The 13366-nt window shown below is 36.9% G+C and overlaps 1 protein-coding gene across 13 annotated transcripts in view; it reads right to left on the bottom strand.

Annotated features, from left to right (window-relative positions):
- The window catches only part of ARHGAP19 (Rho GTPase activating protein 19), a 59680-nt gene that overhangs the window by 27004 nt on the left and 19310 nt on the right, over positions 1 to 13366 (bottom strand). For 8 of the 13 annotated variants that reach the window (XM_023641581.2, XM_023641593.2, XM_070261608.1 and 5 more), the window contains 4 exons: positions 5696 to 5961; positions 4732 to 4812; positions 3030 to 3239; positions 603 to 829 (listed from right to left, as the gene is read on the bottom strand). In XM_023641581.2, coding sequence (XP_023497349.1) covers positions 603 to 829; positions 3030 to 3239; positions 4732 to 4812; positions 5696 to 5961 — 784 coding nt within the window. Of the gene's footprint in view, positions 1 to 602; positions 830 to 3029; positions 3240 to 4731; positions 4813 to 5695; positions 5962 to 9030; positions 9257 to 13366 lie in introns of those variants that run through there. The other 5 variants (XM_023641600.2, XM_070261636.1, XM_023641586.2 and 2 more) reach the window with 4 other exon arrangements.

The following is a 13366-nucleotide window of genomic DNA, read 5'->3' as shown; positions in this document are numbered from 1 at the left end:
CATGGATGAACAGGAATATGAAGCTATGTGCCTCCAAGTCAAGAATTAGTTCAAAAGACTTTAGATAATTTACTTCTCATGTAAGTTACTGAGAAGGCCATGGTTTCAGTAATAAGCTTTATCCAAGGAGAGAATATCTAGAGGAAATAGAAAAGTTAGGACAAGGCAGGATTGCTCTATGTGTCATCTTATCTAAAAGCTTAGTGACATTATCCTATAAGATCATACAGCTCTAGTTTAAATTTATACCATGCAATCTTCAGAAATCAATTTGATTTCCCAAGAAGGCTTTCGTGTTAAGAAAGAATTCACAGTGATGAGCCAAAATGAGTATCCTAGTTTATTTAGTAGCTATAATTTTCCACTGAGAGTTTCCACTAACAAATTGCCATTCCGGTTTATCAGAGATTGATTTCTAAGTGAGGTTAACAGGAATGGGCCCCCTTAGGTTTGATGACTCTTAAATGAACTAATAACGTAAGTTTCTAACCTTGTAAAGCTGACGACTAGACCTTGGACTCTTGATAACCTCACCAAGGGCCATAGGATGCAGCCCAGCCCAAGAAAACCACACAGTCCTTGCTCTTCCCTTCAACACTCACATTTTTTGGCCACAGGACGTGGGGAGCAAACATAAGGGCAAGGTTATAGGCAGACATCTTATTCTTGTCTTGTTTCTTTGCTGTCTGGTACAGGAGATCAAGCAGTAACTTCAGCAAGTTACGATTGGGCGGAGGGAGGATGAGGAAGAGCAACTGAAGAGCCTCAATTTGCCGCTCCTTATCTGGTACATTGGTCTTGTTTCCTTTATCATCAAACTGCATCAAATCTTGAGGACCAAAGAGATGATTGAAAAGGAGAAAGAAAATACAAGCAAGAAAAGTCAATACTCCTACTATTATCCTCCCCGCAACTCTCATCAAAGACAGGAAAAGAAAGAATCAGGCATAAACAGAGATTAAAGCAAAATACAATAACAAAATAATGCCAATATGATTCAATAATAAAAAGATAAAAACTCCAGTCAAAAATGGGCAAAAGACTTGAATAAACATTTTTCCAAAGAAGATATACAAATGGCCAATAAGCATTTGTATACTCAGTATCGTTAGCTATAAGAGAAACGTAAATCACAATCACGAGATACTACCTCATAATCACTAGTATGAGCTAATCAAAAAGACTGACAGTAACCAGTGTTGGCAAGAACGCTGAGAAAATTAAACCCTCCTACACTGCTGGTGGGGATGTGAAAATGGCGCAACCACTTTGGAAAACAGTTTGGCAGTTCCTCAAAAAGTTAAAACATAGAGCTATATGAGCCAGCAATTCCACTTCTAGGTACATATCCAAGAGAAATGAAAACATGTCCACACATATCTTTAATAACGCCACACCCTTCACTTTTCCTCACCCAGGTATTTTATTGCTAAAAGAAATATGAGAGTGAGTTATGCCCTGATAACAGGATGATCCAGGCAGCTCCTTGTGGAGTCAGAATCCTTGTTTCTCCCCTAACAGGCTACACAGGTTGCCAATAAAAACAGTCCTGTGAATAATCAAAATTTCAAAAGACACTGATGACCATTTGGATATAATTCATACAGACCTGAACACGATTACAGTGTGTTTTTAGCTGTTTAACTTCAATAATAATTCCCGTTTAGGGAAGGCAAGTAATATTTCTAGAAACTGCTCCCTGTTAATATGAAATTGAAAACAAAAATCCCTTCCAGTTATCAGCAAGGCCTATCAAATGCTACAGCTGTGCCACACCTCAATATGACCTCAAAGAACAGTGACTCACAGGGTGGAGGAGGGTAGGATTTCAAATACTGTACTCAATTGTCTCAACAGGAAAGCAAGCAGCACAGGCACCCTTCACGTTAACCCTTCTAAAAAGAACTTATCAATATCTTCCATATATTTTTCAAACATCCAACAACCTTATTTCTCGCTAAAATAATTATAGAGTTATATAACATTCTGGTACTATTTACTCATTTGTATCATCTAGATTGTTAGTGAAAGTACTAAAAAATAATCCAATCTTATTAAATTTCAGAAATTCAAAACTAGGGGTTTTTTTAAGTAGTAAAAATTATTTAAAAGAAAAAACCTTATTCTTATTTTTCTTAAAATTAGAAGCAAGAGGAAAATGCTCAAGGGCAGAAAACTAAGTAAATGCAGTACAGATTTTGATGCTGTGTGCACTTAGAGCCTAGAGCAGCGTAACAGCTGTGCAATTTAAGAATGAATTCCCTACCACACAGGCATAAAGGAGAATGAGAAACTATTTATGAGCTGAAAATGGAACATTCTCCAGGATACATTAAGTGAAAAAGGCAAACCACAGAACCATGTATATAATACCCTACCATTACATAAAAAGAGACAGAAGGAATATACGTAAGTGTTTGTAAGTGTATAAAATTCTCTGGAAGGATACATTAGAAATCAATAGCATTGGTTGCCTCTGGGAAGAAAAACTGAGTGCTGGGAAACAGGGGTGGGAGAAAGGCTTTCACTGTATACTCTTTTGACCCTTTTGAATTTTGATCCATACAAATGTATTGCCTATTTAGAAAACGAATAAAATTATTTTTAAAAAAACAAATATCCAAGAATAGACATGATCTCAACTGAGGCATAATAATACTTAGCAAAAGCCCCAAATCAAGGCAAATGTACCAAACCCGTAACCATCTCACGTATGTGAATCAATCCAGTGAAAAGCATACACTTATTGAGCAACTAAAATGTTCAAAGCACACGCTAGGTTCCATCAGGAATACAAAAATAAATAAAACCCAGACTTTAGCTTCAAAGAAGCCTACTCAGCAAGAAAAGTATTTGATTAAATCAAACTTAAGAGGCCAATACTTATGAGTACCCAGAGAGCCCAGAAATATCACGTCTTAACCAATATTAGTAGAAGTATTGTGGTGGGTTACAAACAACAGAAAATTCCAAATGACTTTACTAAGTTGACAGAAATGTATTTCCATCTTTTAACCTCCTATACTCACCAGCAATCTTGAGGTGTGCATGAAAATGTTTATGCGTCAGCAGGGGCTCAGGTAACTCTCCTAGAAACATCTTCAGCAAGGTGGCAACATCATTTGAGTGAAACTCCCCTGATTCCAAGTCAATATCAGTTCCATTATTGAGAGCATCCCTTAAAATCTGCTGTCGGACACTATTCCCTGGTACTCTAAACAAACCCTCCACTCGCAAGTCTGTTTAGCATGGAAGAAAAACAGAGGACATGCAAAAAAGAGAAATTATCATTAAAATAAGTCTCTAGAAGACTACTTTACACTTGAAAGATCCTTTACAAAGACCCTGGAGGTTTTTGCCTTTTCTCCCAGAGTAGGTTAGAACCTGCTGACCCCTGAGGAGACAAATCTGAACAACCCTGAGCACCTGCAGATCTCCCAAACTAAGAGATGGTCCACCCAGGGCTCGTTCACCTCCTGAGCCACATCTGGAGACTGGATCTAATCTAAACAATGGTTAGAATGAGCTAGAAAAACAAGTTGGAAGAAAAGTCCAATCTCCCTGAAGACTCCTTCCCTTTGGTCATCCCAGCCTTTGTACGGCGGGGGCTGAGTTCCTCTCTGGAGGTTTGTTGCTCCTGTACACGGTGTCCCAGCCCAAAATGAATCTAGAGTCTCCGCATTGCCCCAGGAATTAGACCTCTAACCTGTCAGATCACCTTTCAGTCTAAGAGATTCCCAGAAGCTTAGGGTCATCCCAAGTAAACTTCCCTCCCAACTAGGTCCTAAGCTAATCTAAGGGGATAAAAAAGATGGGACATATAGTTTTGGTTTGATCTGGAAGAAGCGTGAGAGTTCATGTTTTCAGCTTAGGTGCATATTTATCTTTGTATAGCCCCTTAGGGAATCCAAGTTCAAATGCCTACAGGGCCAGACAGCTAACAGTAAATGAATGAATGGGAACCATAACAAACTGAAGAGCGCATACCTGTGCTCCAGTGGACCATGTCCAAGTAGCGACCAGGCTCAAGGATGCTAAATCTTCCTATGATCCAGAGAAACTGAAAACCTGGACTTTCCCCATTTTAAAACACTGATAGCTAATTTTATTTTTAATTTAATCCTTTGCCAACTAAACAAAACATGACTGTAGATGACTTAAGCCTTTAAGCTGTCAGTTTGCAACTTCCGCTCTAGCTCCTAGCATAATGTCCCACACAGACTAAGCCATAAATAAGTGTTAGCATTGAATTTATCAAGGCATTACATAAAGCCACACGTTTCTCATACACTCAGCTGTGCCAAGCACTTAGAGCAATGACATAACCAGAATGACTACTAAACAATGAAACAGGAATTAAGTGAAGAGTGTATTTTAATCATAGAATTCTAAAGATGAAAAGTATCTCTGGTGATAAATTACTCTCCCTTGAGTAAATGTTAGGATTCTTTAGGGACAATGTACTTTTCCAGAAGAAATGTCTCTCTGAGTCAAGGGAAAACATGATTTCACAGACACTATCTAACGTATATACATCTTTGAGAGTATAAAACAAACTAATACATGAGATAAAATTTAAAAGGACACATATTTAGAAACACGCTACCTGAAATTATCACTGATTAGTGTCTTTGTTGATGGTTATTGGCGCCTACCAACTCAAGGATGTTAGCTCTCAAAAGAAAACTGACATTCATTAACAAAGAACGACAACAATTCGAGTAGTCTTACTTTTGTGCAGATATTCAATCAGCTGGTATATCTGGGCAATGCCTTCCTCCGTCAGGGGGGATCCAAATACTACTCCTTTTTCTAAAAAAAAAAACCATACGATAGGACAGGGCTATATTTTCCACAAATAGTTCAAAATCAGCATACTGGACACCCTCAAGCATCCTATGTTACAGGTCAGCACATGTTTTCACGGAGTCAGTAAACAAAAACCTCAGAGCTGGAAGCATACCAGGAAATGCAATCAGAACAACTCGCAATCAACTCTCTGCAAGGTTATTATTAGACTGTAGGTTCCTTGAAGGCAAAGATCATCTTATTTAAGTCTAATATCTAGAATGTTCATATTTTATTTAGAAACAATCAAAAACCAGAACTTGGAGACACGACTGTGAAAGCATGACAGATTATCCACTAGAGTTGGTACACGGTCTGATCTGTTACAACGTTTAAACTTTTTTGCTACCTTAATGATTTCCCTATATTTAATAAAATAAAACTGTACCTCTTTAATATCTTAGCAGCACTGCTACAATTTATTTTCTGGGAAGGCTTTCTTTGGGTGATTCATAGGTATCTGCCTTATCAAAGCATGCCATGGAATGAAAATATTTGAAAACTACTGCAATAAAAAATGTTTAAACTTTCTTTATTGTACTCTCCAGCTGTGAAACTTTGTTTTTTTTAATACTATTTTAGTACAGTATTAATAGGGCATAAAAATCAAGGTGTCCCTGACAACCACCTAAACTAATGATGTCATCTCTCAGGGATTGATATCTTTGCTTTAATTTATCTGACTATTTTTATAATTTTTACTAGTATTACTTAAGGTTTTACTACTTAAGAAAATGACAAAAAATGCTTTCAGGTAATAGCAACTCCTCAGTGAACATGCAGACGTTAAGAGTGAAGCCCAGGCAGCAGCTGGGACCTGCCCGCCCTTCACAGACACAACTCCTACCCTTCCGTTTGTGAGACATTAGAGACCGGAAGAATCCTGACGCTGGGCCAGCCCCTCCAGGCAACTTAAGGTCCACTTCTCCCATCAGCTGAGCCAGCTCAGTTCCAGGTAAGTCAATGAGCCTTGTGATATTGCTGACCACCAACTCGGTGAAGACCTCCGGCTTCTCATGTCGGAGTTTCTCCACAAAAAAGTCAGGATTGAAGATAATGGGCTGACCTCGAAGGGAAGAGTCATTGCAGATAACAAAATTGCAGATGGCATCACTGAAAAAAATGGAACAGAAGAATCTTTAGGGGACCATTTTTGTATGTGTTTCTCATACTCTTTCAACCATACAATTATCCAGTCTTTCTGTGGGTTAATCTATATGTTGGCCTTTTGAAAAACCTAATCCCTAATCTGCTAACTGCACAAAAGAAGATAATTTGGGCTTGTTGCTGTTTAAGTTAGACCAACCTAATACTCAGGAATTTAGTTTAAAGACAAGACACCAAACAGGCTCTATGATTTGACCTGAACTTGCCTCTTCATTTCAGGCATACACTACAGGAAGATATAGATCCTTACAGCCTCCCAAGTCGAACAGTATATTAGACTTGGTAGCCACCTGGACCACACTTCCTTATTGAAACAGTCAAGCTCTGAATCATTACTGTTAAAAACTTGTAAGACATCAGACCCGCAGCTGTTCCCCCTGTGTTACCAGCAGTGGGTAATCATTGGGTTAAGGCCTTCTTGAGAACACAACCAGTATTACACAGTACTGCCCATGCAGTGAGCCACTGCTGACAACACCACATTCAGGCCAGTCTCAAATGCCACAGAAACCATGTGACAGTAAGCATCAAACTATTTAGGAGCTAAAACTATATCTAAATAGTGTAATCGACATTTTGAAGACATTACTCTACCCACAGGGTTCCTTTCCCTAACGCAGGCAGGTGTCTCCTTCCAATGAGGCCCGTTTAACTGAGCCAGGCGCCCTTGGATTCTCTTCCTCCTAACCAAAAAGCCTTCACCGAAATGGAAGACACTTGGGGTACAAAAAACAGATAGCAATCCTGCCTTGCCCAGGTCCAGAAATAGGCTTCATTTTAAAATCCTTCAATTCTGGATGCCTCTGGCCCATCATATAAGTCCAACCTTTGCTCAAACAGGTTCTTCTCTGTAGGGCCCTCGGAAAAATTCTGTATTTTGCCTCTAATTTTACTCTTCTATCACTGACCAATACTAAGCAGACACGTTCTGTTGGCCCCTGCTCTTAGCTGGTTTTCCACTCCTAAAGTGCTTGGGCTATACTCCTAGCAAAGCTCCTGGACTCTCAAAAGTATTTTCTTCCTTATTCTTTGTTTCCTAATGCCTAACTACTATACTCCTTTTTACTTTTAACTATGTGAGATATAAGAACTGTGTTATTCCATTTCTTGTAGCAGATACATCACCTCTTGTTTGTATCCATTATTAATTATCTCTAATGGCTTGTTCTAATCCTTATTACATAAACAGTCATCTATTACATAACCGACCAGTAGGTATAACACAAGCCAGAAAGGACAAGTCACCACATCTGTTAGGCAAAGTCGAAATTAACCTGACTCATACAAGCATTGCCACAACAAAAACAATCACAACTTAAAAGCCTTCCATGACCCCTACATACCAAAGCAGTGTTACAGGAAAAGTAATGGCTCAAAATATTAAATATAACTAATCTATAACACACTTTGCCAACACTACATGGACGATTTTTAACAATGGTAAAATGAAAACAAGGCATGGGTAAACTTCAAAGTTCATCTCTACTTCCTTGAAAAATTATTACATCATTTTAATCAACAGCTCAAATCTTCAGTTGGTGGCTACTAAATTTCTTCTTTTCTCTAAAATGATAATATATTATCACATATACTGAGATTCACATAAAAATTAAAAATTATGAATGTGTGTTCTCAAGTCAAAAAGTCATTAAAAAGAACTTAAAATGTTTGTCTACTCAACCTTTTTAACCACTAAGATAGGTTATTTTTCCTGGATAAATTTAAAGATTATTCTATAAGCCAATTAAAATAAATAGCAACTTCATCCTAAACCACAGACGAAGCCTCTTTTTTTTTTTGATGTCAGCTTATTTCAGTCAAAAAACAAGAGTCAATATAAAACTATTATTTATAATCACTGCCAATGAGAAATTACTACTCTACTGAGAGCGCCAGAAAATCATGAAATGTGTTAGCACCTAAAGAGTCATAATTTATTGGGTCTAAACTATCATTTTATGGACTCCACATCCCTTTTAATTCTGAAAGACAGATTTCAGATCAAATTAGTTCTAACACATAAATGTTCACAATTAGCATCCGTTATATTCCTGAAATAGAAACACATACACATAAGTAAACTCCAGATCTTTATATTATTAATATTCAGAGCAAGACTCAGTTAAGGTTCTAAAATACACATCACAGTTGACCCTCTGGCACTAAACTGGATCAAATACGCAAGTGAGAAAGGAGCTGGAAGCACAAAGCACTGGCTCCCTTGTTTCTAAACACAAGCCTTTCCACCTGGCCATCACCTCCAAACCGCTCTCTTCTAAACAGGCAGAACAGGTAGAAGAGTAAGTTAGTTCAAGTCTGCCCTATCTATTCACAAGAAATACAAGAAAAAGAGACATTGGGAGTCCTCACACAAGTCATAAGCAATCTGTTTCTTTTCCCCTTCTGCTTTCTCTCCCCTTCCTTCTCATGATCATTCACTCTTGTTTTGCCTCACTTTAATTTCTTTAACCTAGTTCTTTATTTTCCTCTTCCTCACTTTTTCTGAGCAGACCATCTGGTAAGACAAGATATAATAGAGAGAAATGGTTAAAAAAGAAGTCAAATAAGGAGTGACAGGGCACGTGTGTACGGTGACAGATGGTAATTAGTCTTTGGGTGGTGAACATGATATAGTCTATACAGAAATCGAAATACAATGATGTACACCTGAAATTTGTAGAATGTAATAAACCAATGTTACCTCAGTAACAAGAAAAGAAAAATATATATATTAAAAAAACAGAAGCGGAAGATGAGAGATGGAAAAGACAGACAGTGGGTTATGTTTTTAAATTATCCCCACATCACAAAGCCTGCTAATCCCTTTCTACAGAATACACAACACCACAATGTAAAGCTGAGAATATCACGGAACATGGTTAAGAACTTAAGACTCCTAGGACTGAAAAAAAAAATACTATATTTAAACAAAAACAACTTCCTACTCTACAGTATCTTATTTTAAAACAAACTCTAAGTTTGCTCAAGTTCAAGAAAAATAAATAAATTTCTTACATAAGTGCTGAAAGCTTCTGATGAGGCATTGGTAAATCGAAGAGACAGGAAAAAAGCTTTCTCCTTGTTTGCTGTGTTGTTTCCTGACCCATCATAGCCTACACAAATTCCAGGCGTGTTAGAGGACACAAGGGCACATTATGGAGCCTGAAAGGCAGTACTTATTAGGACTCTAAGCATTCATCTGCAAGCAGGAACAAAACAGAAATAAAAAACTGGACCAGTTAATTTTATTTGCCACCATGCAGATGAAGCTCAACAGTAGTCTCCCATCACACTGAAAGTTATATTAGACAAAACAACCACATAATGCAAGACAGTAAGGACAAGTCATTTTATAACATGGAAGAAAAGGTGATCCCTATCTCACATCACACACAAAAACTAAATTCCAGGGGCCGGCCCAGTGTCATAGAGGTTAAGTTCACACGCTCTGCTTTGGCGGCCTGGGATTCACAGGTTCAGATCCCAGGCACAGACCTACATACTGCTTATCAAGCCATGCTGCGGCAAGCATCCCATATATAAAATAGAGAAAGACTGGCAGAGATGTTAGCTCAGGGCCAATCTTCCTCAGCAAAAAGAGGAGGATTGGCAGAGGATTTTAGCTCAGGGCTAATCTTCCTCAACAAAAACAAATAAACAAATAAATTCCAGACAGAATAAAGATCTAAATATGAAGAGCTAAATTTTAAAAAGTTTAGAAAACAGAATAGAAGAACAAATTAACGAGGCAGAGGAAAGGTTTCTTAAACAAGACATAAAAAGCACAATCCACAAAGATTGATACATTTAACTAAATTAAAATTTAAAATGTCTGTACAACAAATGACATTTTAAACAGAGTTCGTAAAAAATGAAGTCACAATGCCTCTGGAGAGAGGAACTGGATGAAAGGACAGACGTGGGAGAGAAACTTTTCACTGTATGCTCTTTTGTATTTTCTGCATTTTTGATTCATGTGAACATACTACCCATTCATAAATAAATAATAAACAAATTTAAAACTTTAAAATAATAAAAGATAAGCCATAAACTGGAAAAAGAACATTTCTCATGCATATAAAAGAATTAATATTCAGAATTTATCAGTATGCCTGAAATTTACAAGATAAATACACTCAACTCAAACAAAACTAGTCAAGGGGCCAGCCCCTGGCCGAGCGGTTAAGTTCACACACTCTGCTTCAGCAGTCCAGGGTTTCACCAGTTCGAACCCTGGGTGCGGACATGGCACCGCTCATCAAGCCACGCTGAGGCGGCGTCCCACATGCCACAACTAGAAGGACCCACAACTAAAAAAAATATACAACTATGTGTCAGGGGGCTTTGGGAGAAAAAGGAAAAATAAAATAGTAAAAAAAAAAGAAAAGAAAATTAGTCAAAGGATATGGACATAGAAGTAATTCATAGAAGAGGCAGCCTAAATGACTAATAAACACAAAAAGAATCTCAACTTTAGAAGTTATAAGGGTAAAGCAAATTGAAAAATGGTATCTTTCCCCATCAGTCATTTTGGCAAAAACTATAGATTCCAGCAATATCTTTTTATTCCTAGTTTGCTAAGGGTAATTTATTTATTTATTCACAATCATGAGTCAGTTTTTAATTTTACCAAATTTTTGTGTGCCTCTATTGGTGATCATATGATTTTTCTCCTTTATTTTGTTAATGTGGTGAATGACACTGATTAATGTTAAAACAACTTTACATTTACAGAATAAACCCAATGTTGTTATGATGTATTATCATTTTTATATATTGCTGAATTTGGTTTTCTAATAATTTAAGTTTCTCCATATACATTTATAACTAAGATTGTCATGGAATTGTCCTTTCTTCTTTTTTTTTTTGGTGAGGAAGATTGACCCTGAGCTAACATCTGTTGCCAATCTTCCTTTTTCTTTTTTCTTTTCTCCCCAAAGCCCCAGTACATAGTTGTATATCCTAGTTGTAGGTCATTCAAGTTCTTCTATGTGGGATGCCACCACAGCATGGCTTAACGAGCAGTGCATAGGTCTGCACCCAGGATCCGAACCAGAGAACCCCAGGTCACCAAAGCAGAGCGCAGGAACTCAACCACTTGGCCACGGGGCTAGCCTTGGAATTGTCCTTTCTTGTCTTGATTAGGTTTTATATCAAGGCTGTGCTGGCCTTAGAAAGTTAGTTGGGGACTGTGTCTTATTTTTCTGTTTTCTGGAAAAGTTTATGTGACATTGGTGTTATTTCTTCTTCAAATGTTTGATCAAATTGACTGATGAAGCCATTTGGACCTAGAGTTTTCTTTGTGAGAAGATTTTTAATGATATATTCAATTTATTCTGTGTTATAGGACTACTCATATTTTCCATTTCTTCTTGTATTAATTTTGGTTAAGTTGTATATTTCTAGGAATTTGTCTATTTCACATAAATTTCCAACTTTATTGGCATAAACTTGTTTACAATATCCTCTCAGGAACTTTTTAACATGTCCAAGTTCCATAGTGATATCCTCTCTTCGTTCCTGATATTGGTAATTCATGTTTTCTCTCTTTTTTCATTTATGAATCTTAGAGGTTTATCAATTTTATTAGCTTTGTCAAGTTCCAGCTTTTAATTTTGTTGAATCCCTCTATTACATGTTTGTTGTTTATTTCATTAATTTCTGCTCTTATCTTTATTACTTCCTTTCTTCTACTTTCTTTACTGGATTCAGAAAAAAAAGTGGCACTACAAATCAGTGGGGAATGGATGACCTTTCACTAAATGCACTGGGACACTTGGACATCTATAGGGGGAAAAAATAAAAATTGACACGTATCTCACACTATATGCAAAGATCAATTCCAGGTAAATTGTAGATCTAAAGGTAAATAGCAAAAAAATAAATCCACTATAAAGTAATATAGAAGAACATATTCTTGAACTCAGGATGGGTAAATAATTTTTAAATAACACAAAAATATTAACCACAGGGGCTGGCCCCGTGGCCGAGTGGTTAAGTCCGCGTGCTCCGCTGCAGGCGGCCCAGTGTTTCCTTGGTTTGAATCCTGGGTGCAGACAGGGCACTCCTCATCAAACCACGCTGAGGCAGCGTCCCACATGCCACAACTAGAAGGACCCACAAGGAAGAATATACAACTAGGTACTGGGGGGCTTTGGGGAGAAAAAGGAAAAAAATAAAAAAATCTTTAAAAAAAAAATATTAACCATAAAGAAAAATATTAATCCTTTTAACTTCATTAAAATAAGAACTTGTATTTATCAAAAGACACCATTAAGAAAGTGAAAAAGCAAGGCAGAGTGGGAAAATACATCTGCAATATGTATGGCAAAAAAAAGGTTCATGTTCTGAATATATTAAGAATTCCTACTAATCAATAAAAACCCAATAGAAAACTGGGCATGAGATTTCAATAAAATTTCATAACAAAGGATAACAAATGGATAATATATTCATGAAAAAACTGCTCAATGTCATTAAACATCAAGGAAACAAATTAAAAAGCAATAACATGCTATTACCTAACAGAATGACTAAAATTAAAAAGTTTGACAATGGCAAGGCTTAGAGAAAGTAGCAGCAACTCTTTTATACTGAGTAATGGGGCAATAAATGGGGCTATAAATAATGGGGCTATAAATAGGTACAACCATTTTGGAAAACTGGTTTTACCTACCAAAGTTGAATGAAAGTGTACCCTATGACCCAGCAATACTAAAACATGCCTAACCTCTGTAGCCATGTGTGCACCAAAAATCACAAACAAGAATGTTCACCGAAACATTAATTTTTAAAGAGCCAAAATTGGAAGCAAAACATCTAGCAGAATGGTTTAAAAAACTGACATATTTTACAGCAATGAAAATGGACAAACTCCAGTTATATGCACCATCGTGGATGAATTTCACATATAATGGTGAGCAAAAGAAGTCTCTCACACACACACACACACAGACTACTACTGATCATATAATGCCATTTATATCAAATTTAAAAACAGAAAAAGTTACAGTGTTTAGAGATACTTGCTTAAGTGGCAAAACTGTAAAGAGAAGCAAAGATGTATTTACCAAAAATTCCAGGATAACGGTTACCTTCAGGGGTTAGTGATTAAGAGGAGGCAAGAGGGCAGGAGGAGGTTTCTAGGGTGCTAGCAAAGTTCTTGTGATAAATCACTGAGCTGTGGGACAAAGGAGGGATTCATTTGAAGTAAATATGGCAAATATTAAGATTTGTTGAAGCTGGGTGATCGTAAAAGAGTATCGACTATATTATTCTGCATATTTGTAGTAGAATATATTATTCTACATATTTGCATGTATAATCAACATCTTTCATGACAAAATGTTTT

This window comes from Equus caballus, chromosome 1, assembly GCF_041296265.1.
Source record: "Equus caballus isolate H_3958 breed thoroughbred chromosome 1, TB-T2T, whole genome shotgun sequence".
In the NCBI taxonomy this organism is placed as follows: Eukaryota; Metazoa; Chordata; class Mammalia; order Perissodactyla; family Equidae; genus Equus; species Equus caballus.
Note: the sequence above shows the minus strand (reverse complement) of the source record. Positions and strands in the feature narration are given on the sequence as shown.